Here is a 25,219-nt window from a genome sequence, read left to right on the forward strand (position 1 = left end):
CGATGGGACATGTCCCTAGTAATAACCCCAGCAGCTTCGGGAGAGAAACGTCCCAGGAGTTTAGCACATCCGTCTCCAAGCAGAGGTGTTGTCCCATCCCGTGGATCGTGGGAAGTTGCAAGCAGGGCTGCAAAGCAAGTTCTTCTCCTGTCTCTCTTGTAACTGGATTGCCTTCCCCCTTTCCCTTCTGCAGACCCCTCCTTGGTCTTCCTCCCCACAACCTCCGAGGAATCATTCATCTTCATGACCGGCAACAGTGAGGCCACCATCCCGTGCCGCGTCACTGACCCCCAAGCCAGGGTGACTCTCTATGAGAGGAAGGTGGAGAACCCAATTCCCGCAGTCTATGACAGGCAACAAGGCTTCAAGGGGTTCTTCGAAGACAAGACCTACATCTGCCGGGCAATGCTAGATGAGCGGGAGGCGGACTCTGAGGCATATTACGTCTACAGAATCCAGGGTGAGCCACTTCTTAGGTCTGCCCCAGTGGGATGGATCAGAGGGGTCTGGGCTGATCTGTCTAAAGGCAGCTTCAGCCTCTCTCCAGCTAACTATCTTCTTCGGCTGCCCCTCGCTGCGAGGATGGTGTCTGTCTAGGGGGGTCACTGGTGAGTTTTTAAGTGGCTGAGGAGCCCAATTCTTGCCCTGCAGATTTTCCCACAGAAGTGACAGGTGTAGTCTTGGAGGAGACATAGTTGTTGGCTGGAGTAGTGTGCCCGTTCTTTCCTCCTTTGTCGCTTCTCTGTCTCAGGAGCACGTCTGTTCTCCTCAGCGTGAGCTGTGGCTTGGTGTATGGTGTAGCATCACTGTGTTCTGACCGCGGCCCTGCTGGAGAGGCCGCCCTTTCCTGGGTGAAAGAGGATTCGGGCACTGCTTTCTATGGGGTACATTTTGCCCTCATTTACCCCATTGGCTTTGCCATAATGAGCATGTACCATGGTAAATAAAAGCAGAAGCCAGGCCTCTGGGCTCACTCCGTTCTGAGTTTCCACCACAGTGCTCTAGCAGCGCCCCCAGAGGAACAGGCTCTCCTCTCAGGACTGCAGACCCCCTATCCCTCCTGCCCTGAGCCGTTCGTAATGACAAGCTCTGACGGCAGGCATAGTGCTCAGTGCAGGTCCACGCACTCCTTCCCTGCTGAGCCCGCAGCTCCAGCTCCTGGGGAAGGGAACGGTCTCACAGGGCGGTAAAATGGGCACAAGGTGGAACACGTCAGAGCCACGCTGGATTCCATCGAGAAAAGGGCTTCCTCTTTGCTTCCCCCGGAGAATTCCCTGGCTCCCCGGAGGTGCCTGGGCTCCACAGGATCTCTTTAAGATCATGCCCCTGCCTCACTCCACAGTGCTGGTCGAAGCCTGGGACATTTTGCCCTTGAACTCAGCTGAGATTGTAATCCCTGTTCATTTGTATTTGCAGTAAAGCCTAGTGGCCAGAGCCCTGTAACGCTAGGCACTGCACGGTCCTAGACCAAAGAGGCCGTCTCTGCCCCAGAGAGCTTACAGGCTGAGTAAGAGACAAGAGACAGCAGGTGGATGCAGACAGACGGGGAGAACAAGGAAGCCATGAGACGATGGTGGGAGGTAGTGGTCCCAGCATGCCAGCTGCCTAGGGTTTAGCTCTCCCAAGCAATGATTCACCCCCTGCTGTTTCCCTCCCTCCTCTTTAGTCTCGTCCCTCAATGTTTCCATCAGTGCGGTGCAGACCGTGGTGAAGCAAGGCGAGAACATCACTGTGATGTGCACTGTAAGCGGCAACGAAGTGGTCGATTTCAGCTGGTTTTACCCTCGCCAGGAGGTGAGCCCATGCTCTGTAACCAGATTGGCAGCTCCTCCCCTTGCCGGTTGTGCCAGGAGATAGCGGGCCAAGGCCACATCTGTGTCAAGCCAGGCTGCCCCCTTCACGGCAGGAGCCCCAGGACTCGGCTCCCACAGGGGGTGCACAGCTGCCATCTGGCCACCCGCCATGTGTCTCCCTCGGTGCCCGCCTGACACAGTCTGTGAGTCTGCTACAGGCTTCGGCTTGAGAGTCTGGCTCCTTAGTTCAAGCTTCAGAGACTCATGGATTTAGCTCTGGAGGGCCCCAGTTCAGACTTTGGTGCATTGGCTGAGAGAGCAGCTCTCGGGGTTTGAATTGCTGTCGGGCTCTGGCCCATGAGACCATCACACGTCCACCACAGAGCCCAAGAGGGAGGAGATGCCCCACAGCAGCTGGGAGTCCTGGGCTTTTGACCTAGCTGGCATATGCAGCACACAGCCCTGGCTACCTGGAAGGTGGGGGTGAAGTCAGGGGGCAGCTTGTGGTGGGTCTAAACCCTGCACCTTTTGGGTAAAGCCATTGCACCCCTGCATTGCAAGGTCATGTCCTGTGTCTGTCTAAGATACGTATCTGGTCCTCATCCTACCTGAATACCTCACACCCCCCCTGTTTACAGATGCGAAACTGAGGCACTATGTGGCTTATGTAGGGTCACACAGGGAGTGTGGGGTGAAGCAGGGGACTGAACCCAGGTCTCCCAAGTCCAAGGCTAGTGCCCTAAACCACTGGGCCATCCTTCCTCTGTGGGGGACTCAGCCCGCTGGTCAATGCTCCCTCCCGCAGCTGGCTGGGCCAGCAATGCACGGCTGAGTTCAAGTAGACTGAGGAAGGAGGGGGAGCTGTGGGGAAGTACTGCTCACTGGAGCCCAGGCGAGGTGGGAGAGCCGCTCGCCCCTTCTCTACAAACCCTGCCACTCAGGGGAAGAGTGACCTCTGGCAGTGACTAGGGAGCGGGGCCAGTGGACTCTGAAGGGAGCTCCTTCCAGCGCTCCTGCCCCTGGGGCAAGCCCAGAGCTGTGTTCATGCCTGACCCTGCAGTGAGTTCTTCAGCTGGAGAAGGCTGAGGGTCCCCACTGCATACGCAGGCTGATCCAAACACACGGGGAGGTCCAGTTTCCAGTGCTCCCCTGGCCTGGCGGTCTTGTCATTGCTGATCTCACGGGGCGGGGGTCTCCTCTCTCCCCTGCACAGGCAGGTAAGGCCGTGGAGCCTGTGATGGCCTTCTTGCCTGGATCCAGCCATGACATCCGCTCCACCGTGACCATCCAGAACGCAGAGCTGGAGGACGCCGGCACCTACATCTGCCACGTCTCCGAGGTCTACCTCCAGAATATGGACAAGAAGGACATTGAGGTCAACGTGATCGGTGTGTTGCCACACCCTCAGGGCCAGCTAGCTCTGGGCACCAGCTAGCCCTCCAACCTCTCTCTCCCCATGCCACGCAGGCCTGGCTTCATCCCTCTTCCACATGGCCCTGGCAAACCCTGCTCCCAGAAAGTCACTCACCCGCCCCCCAAAGAGGCCTAGACTCACCCTCACTTACTCCCCCATGTAAGAAAACCCCAGCATTTTGCTTATAGCCATGGGCAAGAGACAATGAGCTACTCGTCCATGCTGGGCCTAGGAGATCTGAGGCCCCATGAGATGTGGCTGGAGCTCGGCTGCAGCCTCCCCAGGACACAGGATCTGGCTCAGCCAAACACACTCGCCTCATGTGTATAATTCCTCTCATTTTAAACTGGATTTTATTGAGTGAAACCTGCCCCTTCAGAATCATAGAAGATTAGAGTTGGAAGGGACCTCAGGAGGTCATCTAGTCCAACCCCCCTGCTCAAAGCAGGACCAACCCCAACTAAACCATCCCAGCCAGGGCTTTGTCAAGCCTGACCTTAAAAACCTCTAAGGATGGAGATTCTACCACCTCCCTAGGTAACCCATTCCAGTGCTTTACCACCCTCCTAGTGAAATAGTGTTTCCTAATATCCAACCCAGACCTCCCCCATTGCAACTTGAGACCATTGCTCCTCATTCTGTCATTTGCCATCACTGAGAACAGCTGAGCTCCATCCTCTTTGGAACCTCCCTTCAGGTAGTTGAAGGCTGCTATCAAATCCCCCCTCAGTCTTCTCTTCTGCAGATTAAACAAGCCCAGTTCCCTCAGACTCTCCTCGTAAATCATGTGCTCCAGTCCCCTAATCATTTTTGTTGCCCTCCGCTGGACTCTCTCCAATTTGTCCACATCCTTTCTGTAGTTGGGGGCCAAAAACTGGACACAATACTCCAGATGTGGCCTCACCAGTGCCGAATAGAGGGGAATAATCACTTCCCTCGATCTGCTGGCCATGCTCCTACTAACGCAGCCCAATATGCTGTTAGCCTTCCTGGCAACAAGGGCACACTGCTTATATCCAGCTTCTCATCCACTGTAATCCCCAGATCCTTTTCTGCAGAACTGCCGCTTAGCCAGTCGGTCCCCAGCCTGTAGCGGTGCGTGGGATTCTTCCTTCCTAAGTGCAGGACTCTGCACTTGTCCTTGTTGAACCTCATCAGATTTCTTTTGGCCCAATCCTCCAATTTGTCTAGGTCACCCTGGACTCTATCCTTACCCTCCAGCATATCTACCTGTCCCCCCAGCTTAGTGTCATCCGCGAATTTGCTGAGGGTGCAAGCCATCCCATCATCCAGATCATTAATGAAGATGTTGAACAAAACTGTCCCCAGGACCAACCCCTGGGGCACTCCTCTTGATACCAGCTTCCAACTAGACATCAAGCCTTTGATCACTACCTGTTGAGCCTGACAGTCTAGCCAGCTTTCTACCCACCTTATAATCCATTCATCCAATCCATACTTCTTTAACTTGCTGGCAAAAATACTGTGGGAGAATAACAAACTCCTTTCCTGCTGTGAGTTTTGCTGGCTTCCTAGAAGCCCTCGGTCTCCAGAGGACCCCACACAGACCTTGGAAGGACCATCCTCCAACTAAAGACGGGTCTGAGGCACAAAGATTGGATCCAGATCAAATTGTCCCGAGATTTCAGGGGCATTGGGCCATCTCTATTCTTAACAAATAGAGTTGTGTATCCATATGGCGAGTAGCCAGATCCCCTTCCTAGGGTGACCAGGTGTCCGGTTTTGCACCGGAACTCCTGGTTGAAAAGGGATCCTGGCAGCTCCAGTTAGCACTGCTCACTATGCTTTTGACTGTCCAGTTGGTGCCACTGCACAGCGGGGCTGGCAGGCTCCCTGCTAGCCTCCATGCCACGTGGCTCCTGGGAAGCAGTGGCATGTCCTCTCTCCGGCTCCTATACGTAGGGGCAGCCAGGGTGCTCTGCACACTGCCCCCGCCCCAAGCACCATCCCCACATCTCCCATTGGCCGGGAACCGCGGCCAATGGGAGCTGCGGGGGTGGCGCCTGTGGACAGGGCAGTATACAGAGCCGCCTGGCCACACCTCTGCATAGGAGCCGGAGGGAGGACATGCCACTGCTTCCGGGAGCTGCTTGAAGTAAACACTGCCCTGAGCCTACACCCTTGAGCCTCCTCCCCAGCCCTGATCCCCCCTCCCTCCGACCTCCCTCCCTCCAAACCCCTCAGTCCCAGCCTGGAGCACCCCAAACTCCTCATCCTTAGCCCCACCCTAGAGCCCGCACCCCCAGCCAGAGCCCTCACAACTCCCCATGCCCCAACCCCCTGCCCCAGCCCTGATTCCCCATCCCACCCTCCAAACCCCTTGGTCCCAGCCCGGAGCACCCTCCTACACCCCAAACCCCTCATCCCCACCCCAGAGTCTGCATCCCCAGACAGAGCCCTCACCCCCCCAACTCCAACGCCCTGCCTCAGCTCAGAGCTCCCTTCCATACTCTGACCCCCTCTGCTCCACCCCCCAGCCCGGAGCCCCCTCCTGCACCCCAACCCCCTCATTCCTGGCCCCACCCCAGAGCCCGTGCCCCCAGCTGGAGCCCTCACCCCCTCCTGCACTCCAGCCCCCTGAGCCAGCACAGTGAAAATGAGCGAGTGTGTGAGGGTGGGGAAAGCGAGCGACCGGGGGGGGGGGGGGGAAGGGGTGAGTGGGGGGCTGGGCCTCAGAGAAGGGGTGGGGCATGGGCAGAGCCTCAGAGGAGGGGCGGGGTAGAGGGCAGGACAAGGGTGTTTGGTTTTGTGCAAGTAGAAAGTTGGGAACCCTACCCCCTCCCACCCTTCTCTCTGTCTCCCCCCAGCCTCCCTGCTCCTTCTCCTTTCCTGGGAGCAGGCCCTGGGATGGGGGTGCTGACCCTGCCCCTCTCTGAACCCTCTGCAGAGCGTGGCTTTGTGAGGTTCCACACTGGTCTGAACAACATCGAGTTGGCCGAGGTGCACAAGAGTCGCACCATCCAGGTGCAGATCGAGGCCTATCCGCAGCCAACCATCCTGTGGCTGAAGGACAATGAGACTCTGTGGGTGGGGAACAGCAGCGAATTCGCCATCACCAGCAAGAACCTGTCGGAAACCAGGTGAGGCGGCCCCGGTGGGTGGGACACAGCCCTCCCCCCAGAGATTGGTGTGGCAAGGGCCCAGCGATACAACCGCTCCCATCCTGAGTGGAGCAGGGCGGTGGGAATTCTCTGTGCCCAGCCAGAACGTGGTGGGGGGTCCTCCACATTGATCCTGACTCGACCGTTTGCTGTGCGGTTTCTGTGCCAGCCTCAGGGTTCGGCTGGATGGGAGCGACTCACCCCAGTACGCCTGTTGGGCAGCAGAGAGTGTCTTCCCATCTTCACTGCTCTGGGATCCTTTTCCCTCCAGGTACCAAACCACTCTGACCCTGGTGCGGGTGAAGCAGAAAGAAGGGGGATTCTACACCGTCCGGGCATCCCATGAGGATGACACGCAGGAGCTGTCCTTCTACCTGCAAATTAACGGTGAGGAGGCGGCACCACCGACCTTTGAGACACTGCGGGTTAGAGAGGGTCCTAGCAGCTCCCACCACAATTCACAGCGGGACATAAAGACCCGGCTGCTTTGACTGCAGCCTTTTTGGGTCATTTTTGTAAGAACAACAGGCGGAAGCAGACAACACCCTCACTCGAAATGTCTCAGATTGATTCACCACTGCCTACTGAAACTAAGCAATACTATTGCCATGTGCATACAACAAACAATCGAAGGCAGGTGAATGCTTCACATTTGGTCCGTCAGGTGGCAGTACGTACTGCAAGTGTATGTTCCTGCCTAAAAACAGTCCGAAAATGCCAGTTGTTTTTTGCGGGAAATTTTGTGGGAGAAAGTTGTGGAGGTTTTTTTTTGGTTTGGGGTTTGTTTGTTTGTTTTTTAATTTCCAGTGTTTTTTTTTATTTCCCTAGAACCACAAAACCAGAACCACAAAAGATCTGTAGTTTTCAGAAACCATTTCCAGTCAAATTTCCCAGTTTTCAAAACTCCCGACGTGTGTTACCAAAACATTTTTTTCATTTTGCTCAAAAAGCCTTTTTTCAAAAAAAACATGTTGCTGGAAACCTGTCTACCCTCCCTGGGCATAACACGTTCCCAGCGCGGCGGGACTCGGGGGCCCGTCGTGAAATGGGTGCAGGTCTAGCAGACACAGCAGAATGGCACTGACCCCACTTACACTGTGTCTGAATTTGCCCCTTAAATCGCAGCCCATCTGAGGTGTAGAAGTGTTCCCTGCTAGTCCCCCACAAGCTAGCAGGGCAGTCTGGGAGGGAAACCTACTGCCCGCACCACCTCGGCTCACCCTCTGCCTCCAGCAATGGACTTCAAGGGAGGAGACACGCTCATCCTCCATTCCAGTGGCTGGGGGCCCTCAAATTGTACAGCTATTGCTGAAGGGACCATAGCTGTGTACACGGCCACCAGCCCAGGCCCCTCCTTGGCCCTCTGCAGAGTGACTACTTACTTCACTCATGTTCTCTAGCATGGATGAGTTCCTGCCCCCTGGCAGTCTCTCTCCAAACACACGGTGGGATCTTGCATGGCTCCAAAAGGGAGGCTTTCCTGCTCCCCTCCTGCCGGCAAAGCAAATGGCTGACTCTCTCTTTTCCCTTCCCAGTGCCCGCCAATGTGTTGTCGCTGAAGGAGAACAGCAATGCCAGCAGTGGGGAGCAGACCGTCACGTGCTCCACTGAAGGGATGCCCCAGCCGGAGCTCAGGTGGTTCACCTGCAACAACATCAAAGGGTGAGGGGGCCTGGTGACCCAGTGCAGGCATGGAAAAGTGTGTAAAGCACCTCTTGCTGGGCGAGGATGGGACTGACAGTTGTGGGTGTCCTCTCACCCAAAGCTCCTGGACCATGCCCTGTAGCACTTCCTGCTGTGAGAAACCGGGAACTGGGCATCTCTAGGCATTTCTCGCCCCATGCCCAGACCTCCCACACCTCGCTTACCGTGTCTCCTGTTGGGAAAAATTGGGACTGAATTTTACTGTATAATTGATGCACTTGTGTGTCTAGTTAGTGCTCCATAATCTCAGTCCTGAAGGGGTTTAGATCTCTGCCAGTGGGGTAAAGGAGACGGAGCTCTGGTTGTTCACCTCAGTTATTATTTGTATTACCATAGTGCCTAGCAGCGCCAGCCACAGATGGGAACCCCAGTGCACTAGGGGTACAGACACAGAACAAAAATACAGTCCCTGCCCAAGAGAGCTTCCAGTCTAAGACAAGAGACAACAGGTGAATATGGACAGACAGACGGGAGGCTGGCTTATGTGATAGGCAGCAGTCACAGCACATGTGAATCAGGTCACTTAGGGGCTGACCTTTGGCCTATTGCTGCAGATTGGCACAGCTTGTCCTCACCAGTCTTGAATCTCCCATTTTTGTTTTCTAACATCCTCTGTGAGGCCCCGATATTATTTCTCATGGGACACACAAAAATCAGTGGGTGCTCCCCCTGCTGGCTCTGCCGCAGCAGTGCACTGTTCTAAATCTCCATTCCCGGAGCTGCACAGGTACCAGCAGATCCGCGTGTTGTGCTGCGAGAAATGGAGCCCAGCGGCTTGTTCCCTCCAGCCCTCGCCATTCGTTTGTGTCACTTACTGTTTACGAGGAAAGGGGCTGGAACAAGTGCCTCAAAACAGAAGCTGAGATAGGGCTCACTTGAGTCCCCCCAGCTCATCAGTGATGGAGCATGAGACCAAACAAAGGGCTCTGTGTTAGTAGAGATGCAGCGCCAGGGAAGTCAGCGGGGCAGGGAAGCTCACTGGAGGAAGAGCTGTAATCCGCAAGCATTTGCAGGGCACAGGCAGGGTCACAAAGAGCCGAGCTATAACAGCTATAATACAGCATCCTGCAGCGTCATGCAGCCGGGATTGTCTCCCATGTGTGGCTTTTTCAACTGGAAGGTGCGGCACCAAGGAGCAGCCCACCAGGGTCCTGGGGAACAACTCAGAGGAGATCAACCTGCAAACCATCTCTACGTACCACGAGACACTGAAGGTTTACAGAGTGAACAGCACACTGCGGCTCCGCAGGGTGGACGAACCCCTGCTCATCAGATGCTCTGTGCAGAACCTCCTGGGCAGTAACTTTCAGGACATCACCCTGGTCTCACACGGTGAGTTGGCTGGCACTCGCTTTGTCCCACGTGTGCAGGTCTCTGCGCTGTTTGCTGTGGGGTGGAAACTTAGCCCAGGCTGGGGGACTAGTGTCTGCAGCCTGCTCCTTTAGTTCAAGCAGAAGAGGCCTCTTTATGGAGCAGCGTAGCTGGAGCCCTTGGTGCCCATTGGATGTGTCCAACAATTTGTGCCACCTGAATGAGGCAACTTCAGTGCCTGGTATGTGCATGCTTTGCCTATCTGGATAAAATAGCCCCATTCCTCCCCTCCCTCTCCCGGCTCGTCTTCCTGCAGAGCTACTGCCTCCTGCTTTGGAGTCTGTGTCCAAAGGGTAACATTTACACATCCCTTTCTTTGCACAATCCAGTTGTAATGTCCTCTGTCCTGACACCGAGCAGTAACATCAGTGTAGAAACCAGGAGCGGGTGGATGTGCCAGAGCCAGACCCCACAGCGTCGGTGCGAAGGGAGAGCAGGGTGTTTGCACAAACAGATAGCAAGCGGGCATCACCCTCAGTATATTTCACCAGCATTCGTGTGAGCAACTTGTTATCCAGGCTGCAGGCACTAGGGGGAGCCACAGCCACACATTTATAGGGTGCGAGAGGGCTGAGGCTAGGCCACTAAAAAAGGAACCGACACTCTGGGCTAAAGGGTCAGCCGGGCCAGCTCCCACCAAGAGCCAGACCACTGCCTCCTACAGCCCATGGCTCTGTACACAGCCATGAGGTCAAATCTCTTCCAAAAGCCTCTGGGCCGTGGGGAGCTCTCCTGCAGCAAAGGGGCTGGAGCGTCACCACTAATTCCTTCCCACCGCACCCCGATGGAGTGGCCCCCCTCCCCGTGTGTTTGTGCCGCTTTCCAGCACCCCTCGGGGGGATTAGTTCTAGGGACAGGGAATAATTGTCCAGGGTTACCCTGAGTCCAGCAGAGAAGGGAGAGGGTCCTCTCTGGGCATCCCTGGCTGGTCTGGATCAGTGAACACTTCTCATGGGAGTAAGGGCTGGGTACAGCCAGCCAGGGGACACCGCAGAGGCCTGGCTAAGGGTCACTTCCTGTCAGTTTCCAAGGGATGGCACGAAAGCACCAAGATGTGCCCCAGGCCCCAGCAGTGGCTGCCAGGGGTTGAAGTCATCCGGGGAGGTTTGGAGAGGGAGGGAGAGCAGGACTTATGGGACAAGACAGGGCAGGGTCTCAGAGTGGGGCATTTTGGATGAGGCCCTCTTGGCTAGTTTCTCCCAAGTGGCTGCCCTGAGCTCCCCAGGCCACGTGGGGCTGGAGGCATCTGATTGTTTTCCATGCTGTTCTTGCTGTAGCTTTGCCCTTCAAGATGATCATCATCTCAGTCATTCTGGCCTTGGTGGTGGTGCTTGCCGTCATCTTCCTGGTGGTCCTCATCGTCCTGTGGCTGAAGGTCAGAGCAAGCACCGTCTCCCCCTTTGGGAGGTGGGGAGGTCTCCTCCCTTTGACTGCATGCACTGAGAGGGCTTGGCCGGGCTGCAATGGGCAGCTGGGGAACATCCCCCTCTTCTAGCTCCTTGGTGCAGAGCTGGAGGTGCCAACTTCATGGGTGCTCCAGGGCTGATCACCCAGGGAAAAAATTTAGTGCTTAGCACCCACTAGCAGCCAGCGCCCCCCTCACCCTCAGCACCTTGCATCCGCCGGTGGCCCTGCCGATCAACTCCTTCCCCTCCTTCCCAGTGCCTCCCGATCAGCTGTTCTGCGGCATGCAGGAGGTGCTGCAGGGGAGGAGGGAGGAGCAGGGATGGTTGGGGGAGGAGGCAGAACTAAGTAGAAAGAGGCGGGGCAGGGATGGGCGCTTGGGAGAAGAGGTGGGATGGGGCGGGGTCTGGGGTGGAACTGGGTGGGAAGAGGTGAGGCAGGGGCGGGAAGAGGTGGGGAGGCTTGGGGGAAGGGTCAGGTGGGGGCGGGGCCTGAGGCAGAGAGGGGGTTGAGCACGTCCAAGGCCCGGAGGAAGCCGGCATCCGTGCCACCTGAGCTCGCCGGTGTGACGCGCAGCGGCGGACCTTCCCTCTGGCCATACTGTGCGAGGCAGCACCGCTGGGATGTCTCCCTGCTGGAGCTGTGGGAAGCAGGGAGTGCAGGGTAACTGTCTGCAGGGGACACCTCCCAGCACAGCCCCACTCTCAGCTCTCTCCTCTCCCCTCCCTTCCCCCTCTCCAGAAGCCTCGCTATGAAATCCGTTGGAAGGTGATTGAGTCGGTCAGCTCCGATGGACATGAGTACATCTACGTGGATCCGATGCAACTCCCCTACGACTGCAGCTGGGAGCTCTCCCGGGACAAGCTAGTGCTAGGTACCGTGTGCTCAGCAGGAATCACCAGGGGATGCTCAGTGAAAGGGACGTAAAAGAACGGGGCACAAATCCATGACTCCACAGAGGGAGAGCATGCCTCCAATGCCAGAGGGTGGGCCTGTAGCCAGGGCCAGCTGGGCAGGAGGTGGGCCACAGATGCGCTTTCACGGGATGTGCATGTCAGCGACGCGCCGATGCTCTTAGCACGGAGAGATGGGACATGGGGAGCACATCCAGATCGCACCCAGAGCCTGTGCTCCTTAGGGCATTTAGGGGAATTCAGTGGCCTACTGCCTGCTTTGGGGTGGGCTAGTGAGGCACATTCCACAGGGCTGTCAGGTCCGGTGGCCCTGCCTCTAGGCCATGCTTCTCTCTCCACTCCGCCTGAACCAGGGGCATTGCTGCTCGGGCAGCATCAGGGTGATGTTAGCCGTGCTTCCAGCACCGGAGGCAGCCCCCAGAGTGTGGGAGCACGCTAGTACATATGGGACCATCCATGAACCCACATTCAGCGTTGAAGAACGGCCTCCATTGTGGGAATAACAATGTGAGCGTTCCCCGTTCTCCTACAGCCCTTTACCTGGGGATCTCGAAGCCCTTCACAACTGCCTAGGGGGCTGGGAGAGCAGGAGGGCATATGGGTGGGGTAGAAACACCAGGACTTTCCTTGGGCTCAGGAACTTTTGGTAGGCCTGGTCCCAGCATGCATGGGGGAACAGAGAGCGGGGGAATAGGACCCATTAGAAATCTCAGGGCCGATAGATCCAGGCCCCCGTCAAAATGATCACTGAACTGTCAGAAGGAAACCAGACAGTATAAAGCACCTCTGAGAATGAACCTCTGCGGGGATGGAATTGTCAAACAGTGCTACCCCTGGTGACCACATCTGGAATAGCTACAGTTCTGTTTGGGAAAGGAGCCTCGGGCTTTTCCTCTTTATTAACACGCTTCCCAGCCAGGCAGAAATCAGCCCTGGCACTGACATAATAACTCCCAGCTTCCGCCATTCCCTGCTGCAATCGCCGGGGGTGTGCAGTGCTGCTGTCTTTCCAGTAAGGGATGCACACTTTCTGAGCAGCTGCCTTGTGGGCCCCTCCCATCTGGCCCTCTGAGGGTTGCTGTTGCAGCTGAAATCTGCATCTCCCTGGTGTTTTGCTGCAGGTCGCACTCTCGGATCCGGAGCCTTTGGCCGAGTTGTGGAGGCAACGGCCCATGGCCTGAGCCATTCGCAATCCACGATGCGAGTGGCTGTGAAAATGCTCAAATGTGAGTTTCCCACCATCTCTTCCCTTCGTTCACTGTCACTCTACCCCTCTTCCATTGCTCTCCCCCACTGCTTCCTTCCCTCTCTCTCCCTTGCTTGTTCCCTCTCACCGGGAGACATTCCCTCCCTCTGCATAGACACCAGCTGGGTCAGTCATTGTCTCACCGCTCCCAGCCCTGCCCATGGTGGGATCAGGACTGTGCTAGCTACATGTCTGTTCACTCACAGGTGATTCTAGCAGGGTTCTGTGGCCCCTGCCTAGCACGGACAGCGATTTATTTCTAAGCACCACTGCCTTTCTTGCCTTCTCTCCAAAAGGCAAAGGTCTAGGTAAGCAGAGGGAATTGCTTATATCAGTATCATAGCCTGGATAAGAACTCAGGAGCTCCCGCCTCCCAGCCTCGTGCTCAGGGCACCCCTCCCTCTGACGACCCAGTGCTGTGTATGTGACACCAGTTCCTTGTGGGTGTGCGTGTGTCAGGGTCATGCTCGCATCTCTCACACCTCAGCATTCTTATTTCATCTTACTGATGGGTCCGTTTAACAGCTACCGCCAGGACCAGCGAGAAACAGGCCCTGATGTCTGAGCTGAAGATCATGAGCCACCTGGGACCTCACCTAAACATTGTCAACTTGCTTGGAGCCTGCACCAAAGGAGGTACCTGTCCGCTCCCATGTCCCTCCCCTGGACATGACCCCCCTTCATCACAGCTGGTACCCGTCCCCTCCCCCTACTGACCCAAACATTAGCATCCTTCTTAGAGGTCACCACCCTTAGTATGGTGACCAGGCTGAGTTTAGGCGGCCCGGCCCATCTGTCCGCATGGGCCTGCTGCCTGAATGGGAGAAAACTCTGCGCGAGTTGCCAGACTCCACCCCTCCCTGCTGCGTGTCCATCCCCCTCCAGCAGCAGGTATAAGAAAATGATCTCCATCCGATCTCCTTCCAGCAGCATGACCCATGGAAAGCCCAGGTAGCCGACGGTGCTCCAAACTCGAAGGCCAGTGGTCCTGCCTGCTCTCCACTCATCTGAGTGTCCCAAGCCCTCAGCAAAGCAAGGGGCCTTCCTCCCTGGGGCTTCCTGAATCCCCTTACAAGTGGTTGTGAGAACGTGCAGACACCTTTTTGTGAAGGGGTTGGCAGTAAAGCCGGTCAGGGATTTCACTAGAAAATGCCGATTTGTCAAACTGAACCTGTTCTCAGGAAGAAGTTGGTTCAGACAAATTTTTCAACCAAAAAAAAAAAAATGCTGAAAAGTGTAGAAATTGTCGACATTTTCACAATGAAAGATACCAGTTTTCTGTCTCAAAGTGACTTGTTGTTTTGAAATTTAAGCTAAGGGTAGTCAATAAAATTGTTTGTCAATAAAAAATGGTCGAAACTGAAATGAAATGTTCCAGCTGACCCAGAACCAAACGTTTCGAGGGGGTTTCCAGTTCATGACAGTTTGCAAGATTTAACTTTTCGTCCTAATTCGGGACAGGGAAATTCTTCGTTATCTTGCAAATGTTCACAAGACAGGAACCGCCTTTCCCACCCAGCTGTGGTCGCTAAGAAAAGGGCCCAAGCCCACACCTGAGTCAAGCGTTCTCCTCTCCTGCAGGCCCCATCTATATCATAACGGAGTGTTGCCGCTACGGAGACCTCGTGGACTACCTGCTCCGGAACAAGCACACCTTCCTCCAGTACTACACTGAGAAAGCAAGGCGAGAGATGGAGGTGTATGGGAATGCCTCCGAAGAGGACAAGGTGTACAGGTGCCTTTAAGTAATAGCCTTCTCAGGAGCAACAGAAGGTCTCTAAAAGTAGGGGTGCCAATGGTGCTCAGACAGTGGCCCCGCCCCCCATGCCGCCCCTTCCCCCTGAGTCCCCGCCCCTTCCCCCAAGGCCCTGCCCCCGCACCGCCCCTTATCCCTGAGCCCCCGCCCTTGCACTCTGACTTCCCCCGAAACCCCGCCTTTGCACTGCCCCTTCCCCCTAAGACTCACCCCCTGCTCACTTCTCTCTAGCCCTTCCTCCCACAACATAATAAAGTGGGAGGGTTATTTCCTCCCACTTTTAAAAGTGGGGGGGCCATGGCCCCCCCCGTTCTGGTGCCCCTGCCTTCTATTTCCTTTATGCATGCAGCCATCCCAGCCAGCCACAACAGGGTCCTGTCCTAAATCCTACAGATTTTGTTCTCTTGTTCACACCAGGGAAGACTGGTGACTTAAGGGTAGGCTAACCTATGGACCAGATCTGCAGTACATTAATTTCAATGGAAGTTAGGAACCTAAATACCTTTGCAGATCTGGGTCCCGCCCTGGAATTTTCTGCTTTTAGCTCTGCATTTGCCGAACAGGTCCTGTTGAGCTCAGTGCCGAAGTGGGCAGATTTAGCGCAGCTTTGTGACAGCTCTTCTTCCCCGGCTGAAACAACGGAAAATAGTCCTGTTACTGTCCCGCTGCCGTAAGAGGTGTGGGAATCTCTGTGCGGATTGACTGAGAGGCATCGCAGATGGACGTTACAAGGCAGTGTTTTGTCCCAGTGCACAGAAGCAGTAGTGAAACAAGACAGGCGCTCAGTACATTGATGGAAGCTCTTGCAGTTTCCATTTCAAGTCAGATGAGGCAATAATAAATGTTGAACAAAAGAACATTAATCTGGGATCTCAGTCTTCAAATTAAGGCCTTGAAAATGCTACCTACAATTTTGTGCACACCGCAGCTTTTCAGGGGAGTTTTGGTTGGTGCAAAACTTTGGATTTCTGCATGCCAGTTGCATTTGTGCAGTGTACATGGATTGGGATTGCCAGGCATCCGGTTTTTGACTGGAACCCCCGGTCGAAAAGAGACCCTGGCGGCTCCGGTCGGCACCACTGACCAGGCTGTTAAAAGCCCAGTCGGCGGAGCAGCAGGGGCCCAGGGCTAAGGCAGGCTCCCTGCCCTAGCTCTGAACGGCTCCCGGAAGCGGCCGCCAGGTCCCTGCGGCCCCTAGGCGCTGGGTGGGCAGGGCCTGGGAGGTTCCATGTGCTGCCCCCGCCCCAAGTGCCTGCTCCACAACTCCCATTGGCTGAGAACTGTGACCAATAGGAGCTGTGGGGGGCGGTGCCTGCAGAGCCTCCCTGGCCATCCATGCATCTAGGGGCCACAGGGACCTGGCGGCCGCTTCCTGGGAGCCATGGTAAGCACTGCTGGGACCCCACAACCCTCCTGCACCCCAACCTTCTGCCCCAGCCCAGAGTCCCATCCTACACCCAAACTCCTTCCTGGAGCTTGTACACCCCCGGCAAAAGCCCAGCACCCTCTCCCAGCCCCCTCCTGCACCCCAAACCCTCATCCCTGGCCCCTCCCCACTGCCCACCCCCCCGGCCAAAGACCACACATCCCAACACCCCAGCCCCCTCCCGCACCCCAAACCCCTCATCCCTGGCACCCCCAGTATCCCACTCCAGCCAGAGCCTGCACCCCCACAACACTCTAGCCCGCTCCTACATGTCAAACCCCTCATCCCCGGCCCCACCCCACTGCCCACCCCCCCAGCTGGAGCCCACATCCCCCAACACCCCAGCCCTTTCCTGCATCCCAAACCCCTTATCCACAGCCCCACCCCAGAGCCCACACCCCCAGCCGGAGCCCACACTCCCCCCAACACCCCAGCCCCCTCCTGCACTCCAAACCCGTCATCTCCAGCCCCACCCCCCCCGGTGGAGCCCACACCCCCACAACACCCCAGCCCCCTGCTGCACCCCAAACCCCTCATCCCTGGCCCCACCTCAGAGCCCACTCTCCCAGGCAGAGCCCACACCCCCACAACACCCCAGCCCCCTCCTGCACCCCAAACCCATCATCCCCAGCCCCCACCCCAGAGCCCACACCCCCAGCAGGAGCCATCACCCCCCTCCCGCACCCCAACCCCCTGCCCCAGCCCGGTGAAAGTGAGTGAGGGTGGGGGAGAGCAAATGACGGAGAGAGGGGGGATGGAGCAAGCAGCGGCGGGGCCTCGGAGAAGGGGTGGGGCCTTTAGCAACCCTAAAATGGATAGTTACCATTTAGGTAGTCAGGCCCAAAAGGAGACCTCAGGTTTTGTGTACAGGGTTACCATAGCAGCACATGAAAATGGCTAATTAGATATGCACCATCACCTCATTTGCACACTGTGATGGGGTCTGTCAGGCCTTCTCTGCTGCCTGCTAGAGGCTTTGGGTCCCTGACAGCCTGGCCCAGATCTGGACTCTTCTGCTTAAGCAAAACCTGCTCAGGGCCAGGATACCAATGAGACGCAGTCCTCCAGGGGCCTAGAAGGGCCATGAGGAGGCACTGACCAATAGGGAGCTAGCACACCAGTTAAGAAGGCTTGCCTGTGTCTGAACTGGGCAGTGCTGAGTGAGAGAGGAACAGAAGAGGAGGTTCTTAGTACTAGCCCAGAATACTAGGGGCGGGGCGGGGCGGGGCAGGTTGGGTTGGGTTGGGTTGGGTTGGGTTGGGTTGGGTTTGGCTTCTACTTAAATACTTATAACTAAGCAGTCATCCCTTGTGTTGACTAGTTTAAAGGCACAGAGCCAAACTTGAGTTTGGTTAGCATTAACCATTTAAAGACTGGTGCTGCACTCACAGCAAAGGCTGTTCTGCTCCAGCCCAGCTGCCCGCCTACACACGAGCACGCAAGAGTAAGCAGGCAAATTTGCACACACTTTTGCATACAGATCACAGGCCTCCCTCTAAGGACCCCGTTCACCTGCACCAATGTGAGTTGACTCCTGTGCAAAAACTCACATGGGAAAACATGTAGGCACCAAATTGCAAGTATGCTTAGAGAGGCTGGGCTCAGGCCTTGTAGGAGATGTGACCCAGTGGTTAACTAAAGAATGAGGATTTTAAAAATACAGTTTAGTGTGGCTCCTGCCACCTCTCCCAAGAGAAGAGGGCAGTTCAGTCTTCAGAGTCATTCATTTCCAGGGCTTTCAAATGTACCAGCGCTCCCCATAGCCCCAGCTGGGGTGGCCCCCTCTCCTGTGGAGGGAGAAGGAAATTCAGACTCCGATTTTTGCCCTTAGGCATGTGTGGATATGTGCACACCTCAGATATGCAGCAAATTTCCAAGGTGCGTGTGGAAAGGGGGCATTTGCTCACACGTGGCCATGCAAGTGCCAGTCCCTGCTTCGTGCATCGGAATTTGCACCCACAACTCAGGCCTGAGCAATGATACGTGTGCAATTGTCCATGCCTATGTTTGGAACTCTGGCCCTCCATAACCACAGTCCCTGAAATTAAGTCTCCCTTCTCTGAATCTGAAATCCACTCCAACCTTTCTCTTACACTATCTGTTCTGAATGGTTTCTTTGCTTCCCCATTCCAGCCTCACCTCCTTCTCTGTCGAAAGCGACGGGGGCTACATGGATATGAGCAAGGATGACTTCCTGGACTACGTTCCCATGTCTGATATGAAGGGAGAGATCAAGTATGCTGACATTGAGTCCTCCAACTACGGCACCCCCTACGAGCTGGACAGCTATTCCCCCTCAGGTAACGGGAGTCCCTCGATGGGAGGGAGATGGTGTTTGTGCCGGGGTGACTGGTTTCCTTTGCTTTAGGAGCTGGTTGGGATGTGAGCTGTTTCCCGCAGGGTCTGTTGAGCCAGAACAGTGTTGGCATAGTTTCTCCCACACTGAGGCTCTGTGGAGGCCTGAAAAACCCCAGACCAACTTCTGTTCCCTCCGACGCGAGCCCCAGCTTTAATCCCTGTGGGAGCCTGGTAACAGCCGTTGTGCGTCCCTCTGTTCTGCCCTTTTCCTCCCTCCAGCTCCCGAAAGGACGGATCGCGTGACCCTGATAAACGAGTCCCCGCTCCTCAGCTACACAGACCTGGTTGGGTTTAGTTTCCAGGTGGCCAACGGGATGGAGTTCCTCGCGTCCAAAAACGTACGTGTGCTGAGTTGGCAGGTGGGTTTGGCGGGAGTCGACTCTGAAAGGGAAGAAATCAAAGCTTCTTCTTGGTGTGTGATGTGAAAGCCCTCTTGACCAGCCAAGCCTTCAGTCAGGCTTTACCAGGAGCCGACTCTGCTTCTCTGACAATGTTGCCTCCCTCAGGAGAGAACAGGCCTTTGCATTGAATAGCTACTGACCGCCTTGACTTTCTGGCACTGTCATGGGGCCTGTATGACTAGACTACATGTTCAAGTAGGTCTGGCTCCAGTCAGGCCAAGCACTGCCTTCCAAACCTGCAGCCCCCTAGAACCGCTCTCCGGGTGCTTCTGGTACTGTCCGGTGCCCTTTCCTCAGAGCCAGCCTAAGCGTCCTCACCAGAGGCCAGTGTTGTGTCAATGAACAAGCAACCCAGCCTGGGGCAGAGCTCTCTCCAGACACCCGTCCAGCAGCCAGGCTTACTGGTGCAGTGCTAGGGCTTCTGGAAACAGTGGGTATTAAAGCCGAACTGCCAATGAGGACAGAGCTCCCAGGGTCTCCAAAGCTAATTTGACTGGCTGAGCTTCAGCCAATTGTGAATGTAACCAAAGCTCTGTTGTTTATTAGGAAAAGTATTTAGCTGGGGTGTGACAGCAATGGGGACGGCCCTAGAGAGAAGCTCAGAGTGACATTTCTGGTCAGTCTCCCAGTCCCCTTCACATGCCTGGCCAGGCAGCTTGCATTAAATGAGATGCCAGCCATATCAACTGTCCGTGCTTCAGTGATGGATTGATACCGGAGGAGCCTGCCTTCTTTGCTCGTGCCAGTGCAATGCTTGAGCAAACCCAGTGAGCATGCTATGTCCGGGGTACGTGAAGGCATAAGCCAGGCTGGCCTAACCCTGCTGCTCCAAGACTCCGACTGTCCATCTGCAATCTGCAAGATTGCTCGTTTCGCTGCTCTCTGTGGGGGTTTGCTCTGGTACCATGGCAACCTCTATGGCGCCTTCTGTTGCTCTGAATGCAGGTGTTTCTGTGGCCTGGGCACCCCTTCTAACAACACCCTGTCTCCTCCCTTACAGTGTGTGCACCGAGACCTGGCAGCAAGGAACGTCCTCATCTGCGAGGGGAAGCTGGTGAAGATCTGTGACTTTGGCCTGGCCAGAGATATCATGAGAGATTCCAACTACATCTCCAAAGGCAGCGTGAGTCAGGGACCCAGCCCTTCCTGCCCGGTTCCAGCAGGCGGACACACGCCTTGTTCTACCGGGCGGAAATCTCTCTTCCCAAGGATGGGGGCAGAACTCTCACCTGACTCCCTTGATCCTCCCCCACTCCCCAAATAGTCCCAAAAGTCCATTATCCTGACAACAAATCAAAAAATCATAGAACTGAAAGGGACCTGGAGTGGTCATCTAGTCCAGTCCCCTGAACTCAAGGCAGGACTAAGTATTATCTAGACCATCCCTGACAGGTGTTTGTCTAACCTGCTCTTAAAAATCCCCAATGATGGAGATTCCACAACCTCCCTAGGCAATTTATTCCAGGGCTTAACCACCCTGACAGTTATGAATTTTTTTCCTAATGTCCAACCTAAACCGCCCTTGCTGCAATTTAAGCCCATTGCTTCTTGTCCTATCCTCAGAGGTTAAGAAGAACAATTTTTCTCTCTCCTCCTTGTAACAATCTTTTATGTACTTGAAAACTGTTATCATATCCCCTCTCAGTCTTCTCTTCTTCAAACTAAACAAACCCAATTTTTTCAATCTTCCCTCATAGGTCATGTTTCCTAGACCTTTAATCATTTTTGTTGCTGTTCTCTGGACTTTCTCCAGTCTGTCCACATCTTTCCTGAAATGTGGCACCCAGAACTGGACACAATACTCCAGTTGAGGCCTAATCAGCGTGGAGTAGAATGGAAGAATTACTTCTTGTGTCTTGTTTACTCCTGCTAATACATCCCAGAATGAGGTTTGCTTTTTTTCAACGGTGTTACACTGTTGACTCATATTTAGCTTGTGATCCACTATGACCCCCAGATCCCTTTCCACAGTACTCCTACGTAGGCAGTCATGCCCCATTTTGTGTGTGTGCAACTGATTGTTCCTTCCTAAGTGGAGTACTTTGCATTTGTCCTTATTGAATTTCATCCTATTTACTTCAGACCATTTCTCCAGTTTGTCCAGATCATTTTGAATTTTAATCCTATCCTCCAAAGCACTTGCAACCCCTCCCAGCTCGGTATCGTCCGCAAACTTTAAGTGTATTCTGTATGCCATTATCTAAATCATCAATGAAGATATTGAACAGAACCGGACCCAGAACCGATCCCTGCGGGACCCCACTCGTTATGTCCTTCCAGCATGACTATGAACCACTGATAACTGCTCTCTGGGAATGATTTTCCAGCCAGTTATTTGCCCATCTTATAGTAGCTCCATCTAGATTCCATTTCCCTAGTTTGTTTTTGAGAAGGTCATGCGAGACAGTATCAAAAGCCTTACTAAAGTCAAGCTATACCACATCTACTGCTTCCCCCCATCCACAAGGCTTGTTACCCTGTCAAAGAAAGCTATCTGATTGGTTTGACATGATTTGTTCTTGACAAATCCATGCTGACTGTTATTTATCACCTTATTATCTTCTAGGTGTTTGCAAATTGCTTAATTATTTGCTCCATTATCTTTCCGGGTACAGAAGTTAAGCTGACTGGTCTGTAATTCCCTGGGTTGTCCTTATTCCTCTTTTTATAGAAGGACACTATATTTGCCCTTTTCCAGTCTTCTGGAATGTCTCCTGTCTTCCATGGCTTTTCAAAGATAATTGCTAATGGCTCAGATATATCCTCAGTCAGCTCCTTAAGTATTCTCCTGTCTCTGAAATGGCAACAAGTGCTCAGGGTAATTAGTGCCGTTTGCATCCCAGTTCCCAGAGTGCTTTGCCTCGTGGTGTTACACCTTGGTTAGACTAGATAGGTGGGGAACTCTCCCCGCCAGCCATAGAGGAGTGGGAGCTGTGGGAGCACTGGTCCCCCAAGTCAGGGAGAGGAAGGGGAGATTTCCCTCTGCCCCCCCTTTCCCCTCTTACTTTAACCCCAGCTTTACCTGTAGTGGAACCACATGATCATGCTTTCTAGGGTCCTATGCAGGAACTTAGAAAACAGCAGTAATGACTGCCCACAAATACAGCCCCTTTTGTTCAAGGACCCTAGAGCACAGGACTACCCCTCATCCTATCCCTGTGCGACTAGTAGCTCTGAATCATCCTTCAGATTGAGAGGCTAAACTGCGTCACTGTGAATTTCTTGCAGAGCTGGGAATGGGATCCAGACCTTCTGACTCCCAGGCCCCTGCTCTAACCACTCGACTGCACAGAAAGAGGAAGTGCTTTTCTGCAAGCTCCCATGCGAGTGCTTTCAAGGAAGGAGATTCGGGTCTTTCAGGTCGGAAAGAGCCCCTGGTTCCAATGAGCATTCTCCAGAATGTTCTCTTTGTTTTAAATTCCAATAGACGAGCAAGTGCTGGGGGAAGATGAATAATCCCTAGCTCTTCACATCAGCAGCTCTCAAAGAGCTTTATGAAGGAGATCAGTGTCATTACCTCACTTTACAGATGGGGAAATTGAGGCACAGAGAGGCGAAGGGAGTTGCCCAAGGTCACTCAGCAAGTGAGTGGCAGAGCTGGGGCTAGAACCTAGGTCCTGAGTGCAAGTGCAGGGGTTGAGCCACCAGACCACACTGGAATCGTGTCAGGGCTCTTCTGTTCCACTCTCTTCTTCTTGCTGAATCACTGCCAGCCAGGCGAAGCTGGGAGTGGAGAGCTCGACAGGGGTAGGTGAGCTGCCCTCGTTGCTTGGAAGCCAGAAGCAGCCAGTGTAACACAGGAGCTTTGGCCACCCACTCAGCTCATGGGCAGGGGGCAAGGCCCCTCCTTTTCCCCCTCCACAGCAGGGCTGGGGCTTTCCAATCCAGCTTTGCTGCCGCTGCTGTTCCTGATAAAATAGGAAATGAAACCAGGCCCCTTTGCAATCCTTCCTGGGGATTATTTTTGATACCAGTTGCGCAAGGAAATCCGCATCCAGCATAGGGCGCCACGCAGCCAAAGCCGCACGCAAGCTGATAGAGGCAGGGCTGGATTGGGCCAAAGACAGGAAACACGGAGAGAAGAGGACTAGGATATCTATCTTGGTCCTCTCTTCCCAGCTTCTTAGAAATCTCCAGTCAGGTCCTGTTCTGTCAGATCTATTCATAGTAGGGTGACCAGACAGGAAGTGTGAAAAATCTGGACAGAGTGGGGGGTAATAGGAACCTATAAAGAAAAAGACCCAAAAACCGGGACTGTCCCTATAAAAATCAGGATATCTGGTCACCCTAATTCATAGTGATGCACATTTGCCAGGTTTCAGACACTCAGCTTAGACTGGGATGGGTGGAAAGTCGTCATGTGACCGCATTTCAATGGCCTGGGGTCAGTAGACTCAGTCGAAGGCCAGGTATCCGTGGCATAAAAGCCTCCATCGCAGCAAGCAGGCCTGTTGGCTGAGATGAGAAGGGATGTAGAAACCGAGCTGGTGCCTGACCTGAGCAGGCAGCTTCTCCTGGTCAGAGCGGAGGCGCACCGGAGAGCGGACCTGAGGGAAGCTTGTGCTGCTGGGGCCTTCTGTCCCCAGAGCGGTCATTTTGGCACCAGCTGCAGGTCTGTCTCAGAAAGGCAACAGTCCGTTTTGCCAGGCTGATGTAGTGGCCCAGCAGGAGAACTCAGCCCTGGAAGGGAGGTGGCTTTGCAGGGCTGGAATAGGGTGACCAGACGTCCCGATTTTAACCCATTTGTCCCGCGTCCCGACCGCACGTCGGTCAGGACGCCCTTTGTCCTGATATCAGGGACGGACCGCTTACCGTCACCGCCAAAGTCCTGGGGCTGGCGTGGCGGCACTTCCTGGGGCAGCTCCCGGCGCCCGCGCGCCGGCAGGAGCCTGCAGTGCGGGCGGCCCCTAAGCACAGAGGTGGAGGGGTTCTCCCCGTGCTGCACCGGCTCCCTCCTGCCCAATCAGAGCTGTGGGGGCGGGGCTTGCAGGCACTGGCAATGGGCAGAGAGCCCTCCCCCTCCGCCCCCACCCGACCCGACCCTAGGAGCCAGAGGGACCTGCCAGATGCCTCCTGGGAACCACCCCAGGTAAGCACTACCAGGACTCCCTACCTCGCCCCGTGGCAGGTCCCTCTGGCTCTTAGGGTCGGGGTTGGGGGGCAGGGGGCTCTGTGCACGCTGCTGGCACCTGCAAGCCCTGCTCTGCGGCTCCGGCAGCTCCCATTGGTGCTTTTTCCAGCCAATGCGCTTGTGGCAGGCGCAGCATGTGGACAGTCTGGAGACCCCCCTAGCCGCTCTGACCCTAGGAGCCAGAGACCTCCCAGCAGAGCTGGTGAGTGCAGCCAGGGAAGGGGGCAGGGTGTCATGGAGTGACTGTCTGGGAGGTGTGTGGGGGGGGCACTGGGCAGTGGGAGAGGTTTGTGTGGTTTAGGGTGCTGGGCAATGGGGACCTGTTGGGGGGTGCTTGGCAGTGTGGGAGATCTTTGTGCGTCAGGGCACTGGGCTGTGGGGGTCTGTGTGGGGCATTGTTTAGTTGTAGTGGTGGGGCTGTGGGAAAGGGCACTGGGAGGGAGGAGAAACCTGTGCCCCTGGCTCCATGGCTTCTGCTGGGGGCTGGAGCTGGGGCCATGAGTCCTTGCCCCATGGCTTGTGGTGCGGGCTGCAGCAGGGGCCGTACACCCCTCTTGCAGCTTCCTAGGGCTGTGCACCCCCTCTCATGGCTCCGGTCAGGGCTGTGCACCTGTGGATCTCTTCCCCCTCCCCGCCCCACCCCTTGCCCAATGTATCCTGATATTTCACTCTTGCAAGCTGGTCACCCTAGGCCAGAAGCTCTCCGTGATGGTGTGAGGGGGTGAGAGACCTCAGCAGGGCCACAGCAAGTGTCAGGACTGAGTGGAACTGTGAAGGGGACTGCAGTTCTCCTGGCTCATCTGACATGGGTCAGTGTAACACCCTGCTCTGGGAAATTGGAGTCAAGGCCCTAAGGAAAACGGTTGATGCAAAGTGCTCAAGAGTCGCTCCAAGGGGCTCTCCTCAATCTTTGTAAAGTGGGCTCCATGAAGAGTCAAGGAGAAGGTGTCCAACTTCTCTGCTTATTGGTGCAGAAGTGAGCTGTCTCCAGGGGATTGGCTGACTCATGGGCCTAACCCATTCCTGCTCTCTCTCGTCCTCACAGACCTTCCTGCCTTTGAAATGGATGGCGCCTGAGAGCATCTTCAACAACCTCTACACAACCCTGAGTGATGTGTGGTCTTTTGGGATCCTCCTCTGGGAGATATTCACTCTGGGTAAGTGCCCTGACATCACTCT

At 55.2% G+C, this 25,219-nt stretch overlaps 1 protein-coding gene across 2 annotated transcripts in view; it reads left to right on the forward strand.

Annotated features, from left to right (window-relative positions):
• The window catches only part of PDGFRB (platelet derived growth factor receptor beta), a 62,534-nt gene that overhangs the window by 27,161 nt on the left and 10,154 nt on the right, over positions 1-25,219 (forward strand). For both annotated transcript variants that reach the window (XR_007357910.2, XM_048859753.2), the window contains exons 4-19: positions 194-460; positions 1,667-1,794; positions 3,007-3,181; positions 6,116-6,308; positions 6,601-6,716; positions 7,865-7,991; positions 9,154-9,365; positions 10,682-10,779; positions 11,550-11,682; positions 12,844-12,948; positions 13,494-13,604; positions 14,550-14,703; positions 18,284-18,450; positions 18,728-18,846; positions 19,910-20,032; positions 25,086-25,197. Coding sequence is in view for 1 of the 2 variants with exons in the window: in XM_048859753.2 (XP_048715710.2) it covers positions 194-460; positions 1,667-1,794; positions 3,007-3,181; positions 6,116-6,308; positions 6,601-6,716; positions 7,865-7,991; positions 9,154-9,365; positions 10,682-10,779; positions 11,550-11,682; positions 12,844-12,948; positions 13,494-13,604; positions 14,550-14,703; positions 18,284-18,450; positions 18,728-18,846; positions 19,910-20,032; positions 25,086-25,197 (2,340 nt within the window). In the remaining variant the exon portion in view is untranslated. The remainder of the gene's footprint in view (positions 1-193; positions 461-1,666; positions 1,795-3,006; positions 3,182-6,115; positions 6,309-6,600; positions 6,717-7,864; positions 7,992-9,153; positions 9,366-10,681; positions 10,780-11,549; positions 11,683-12,843; positions 12,949-13,493; positions 13,605-14,549; positions 14,704-18,283; positions 18,451-18,727; positions 18,847-19,909; positions 20,033-25,085; positions 25,198-25,219) is intronic.

The sequence above is a fragment of the Caretta caretta genome, chromosome 8 (assembly GCF_965140235.1).
Source record: "Caretta caretta isolate rCarCar2 chromosome 8, rCarCar1.hap1, whole genome shotgun sequence".
Taxonomy (NCBI): domain Eukaryota; kingdom Metazoa; phylum Chordata; order Testudines; family Cheloniidae; genus Caretta; species Caretta caretta.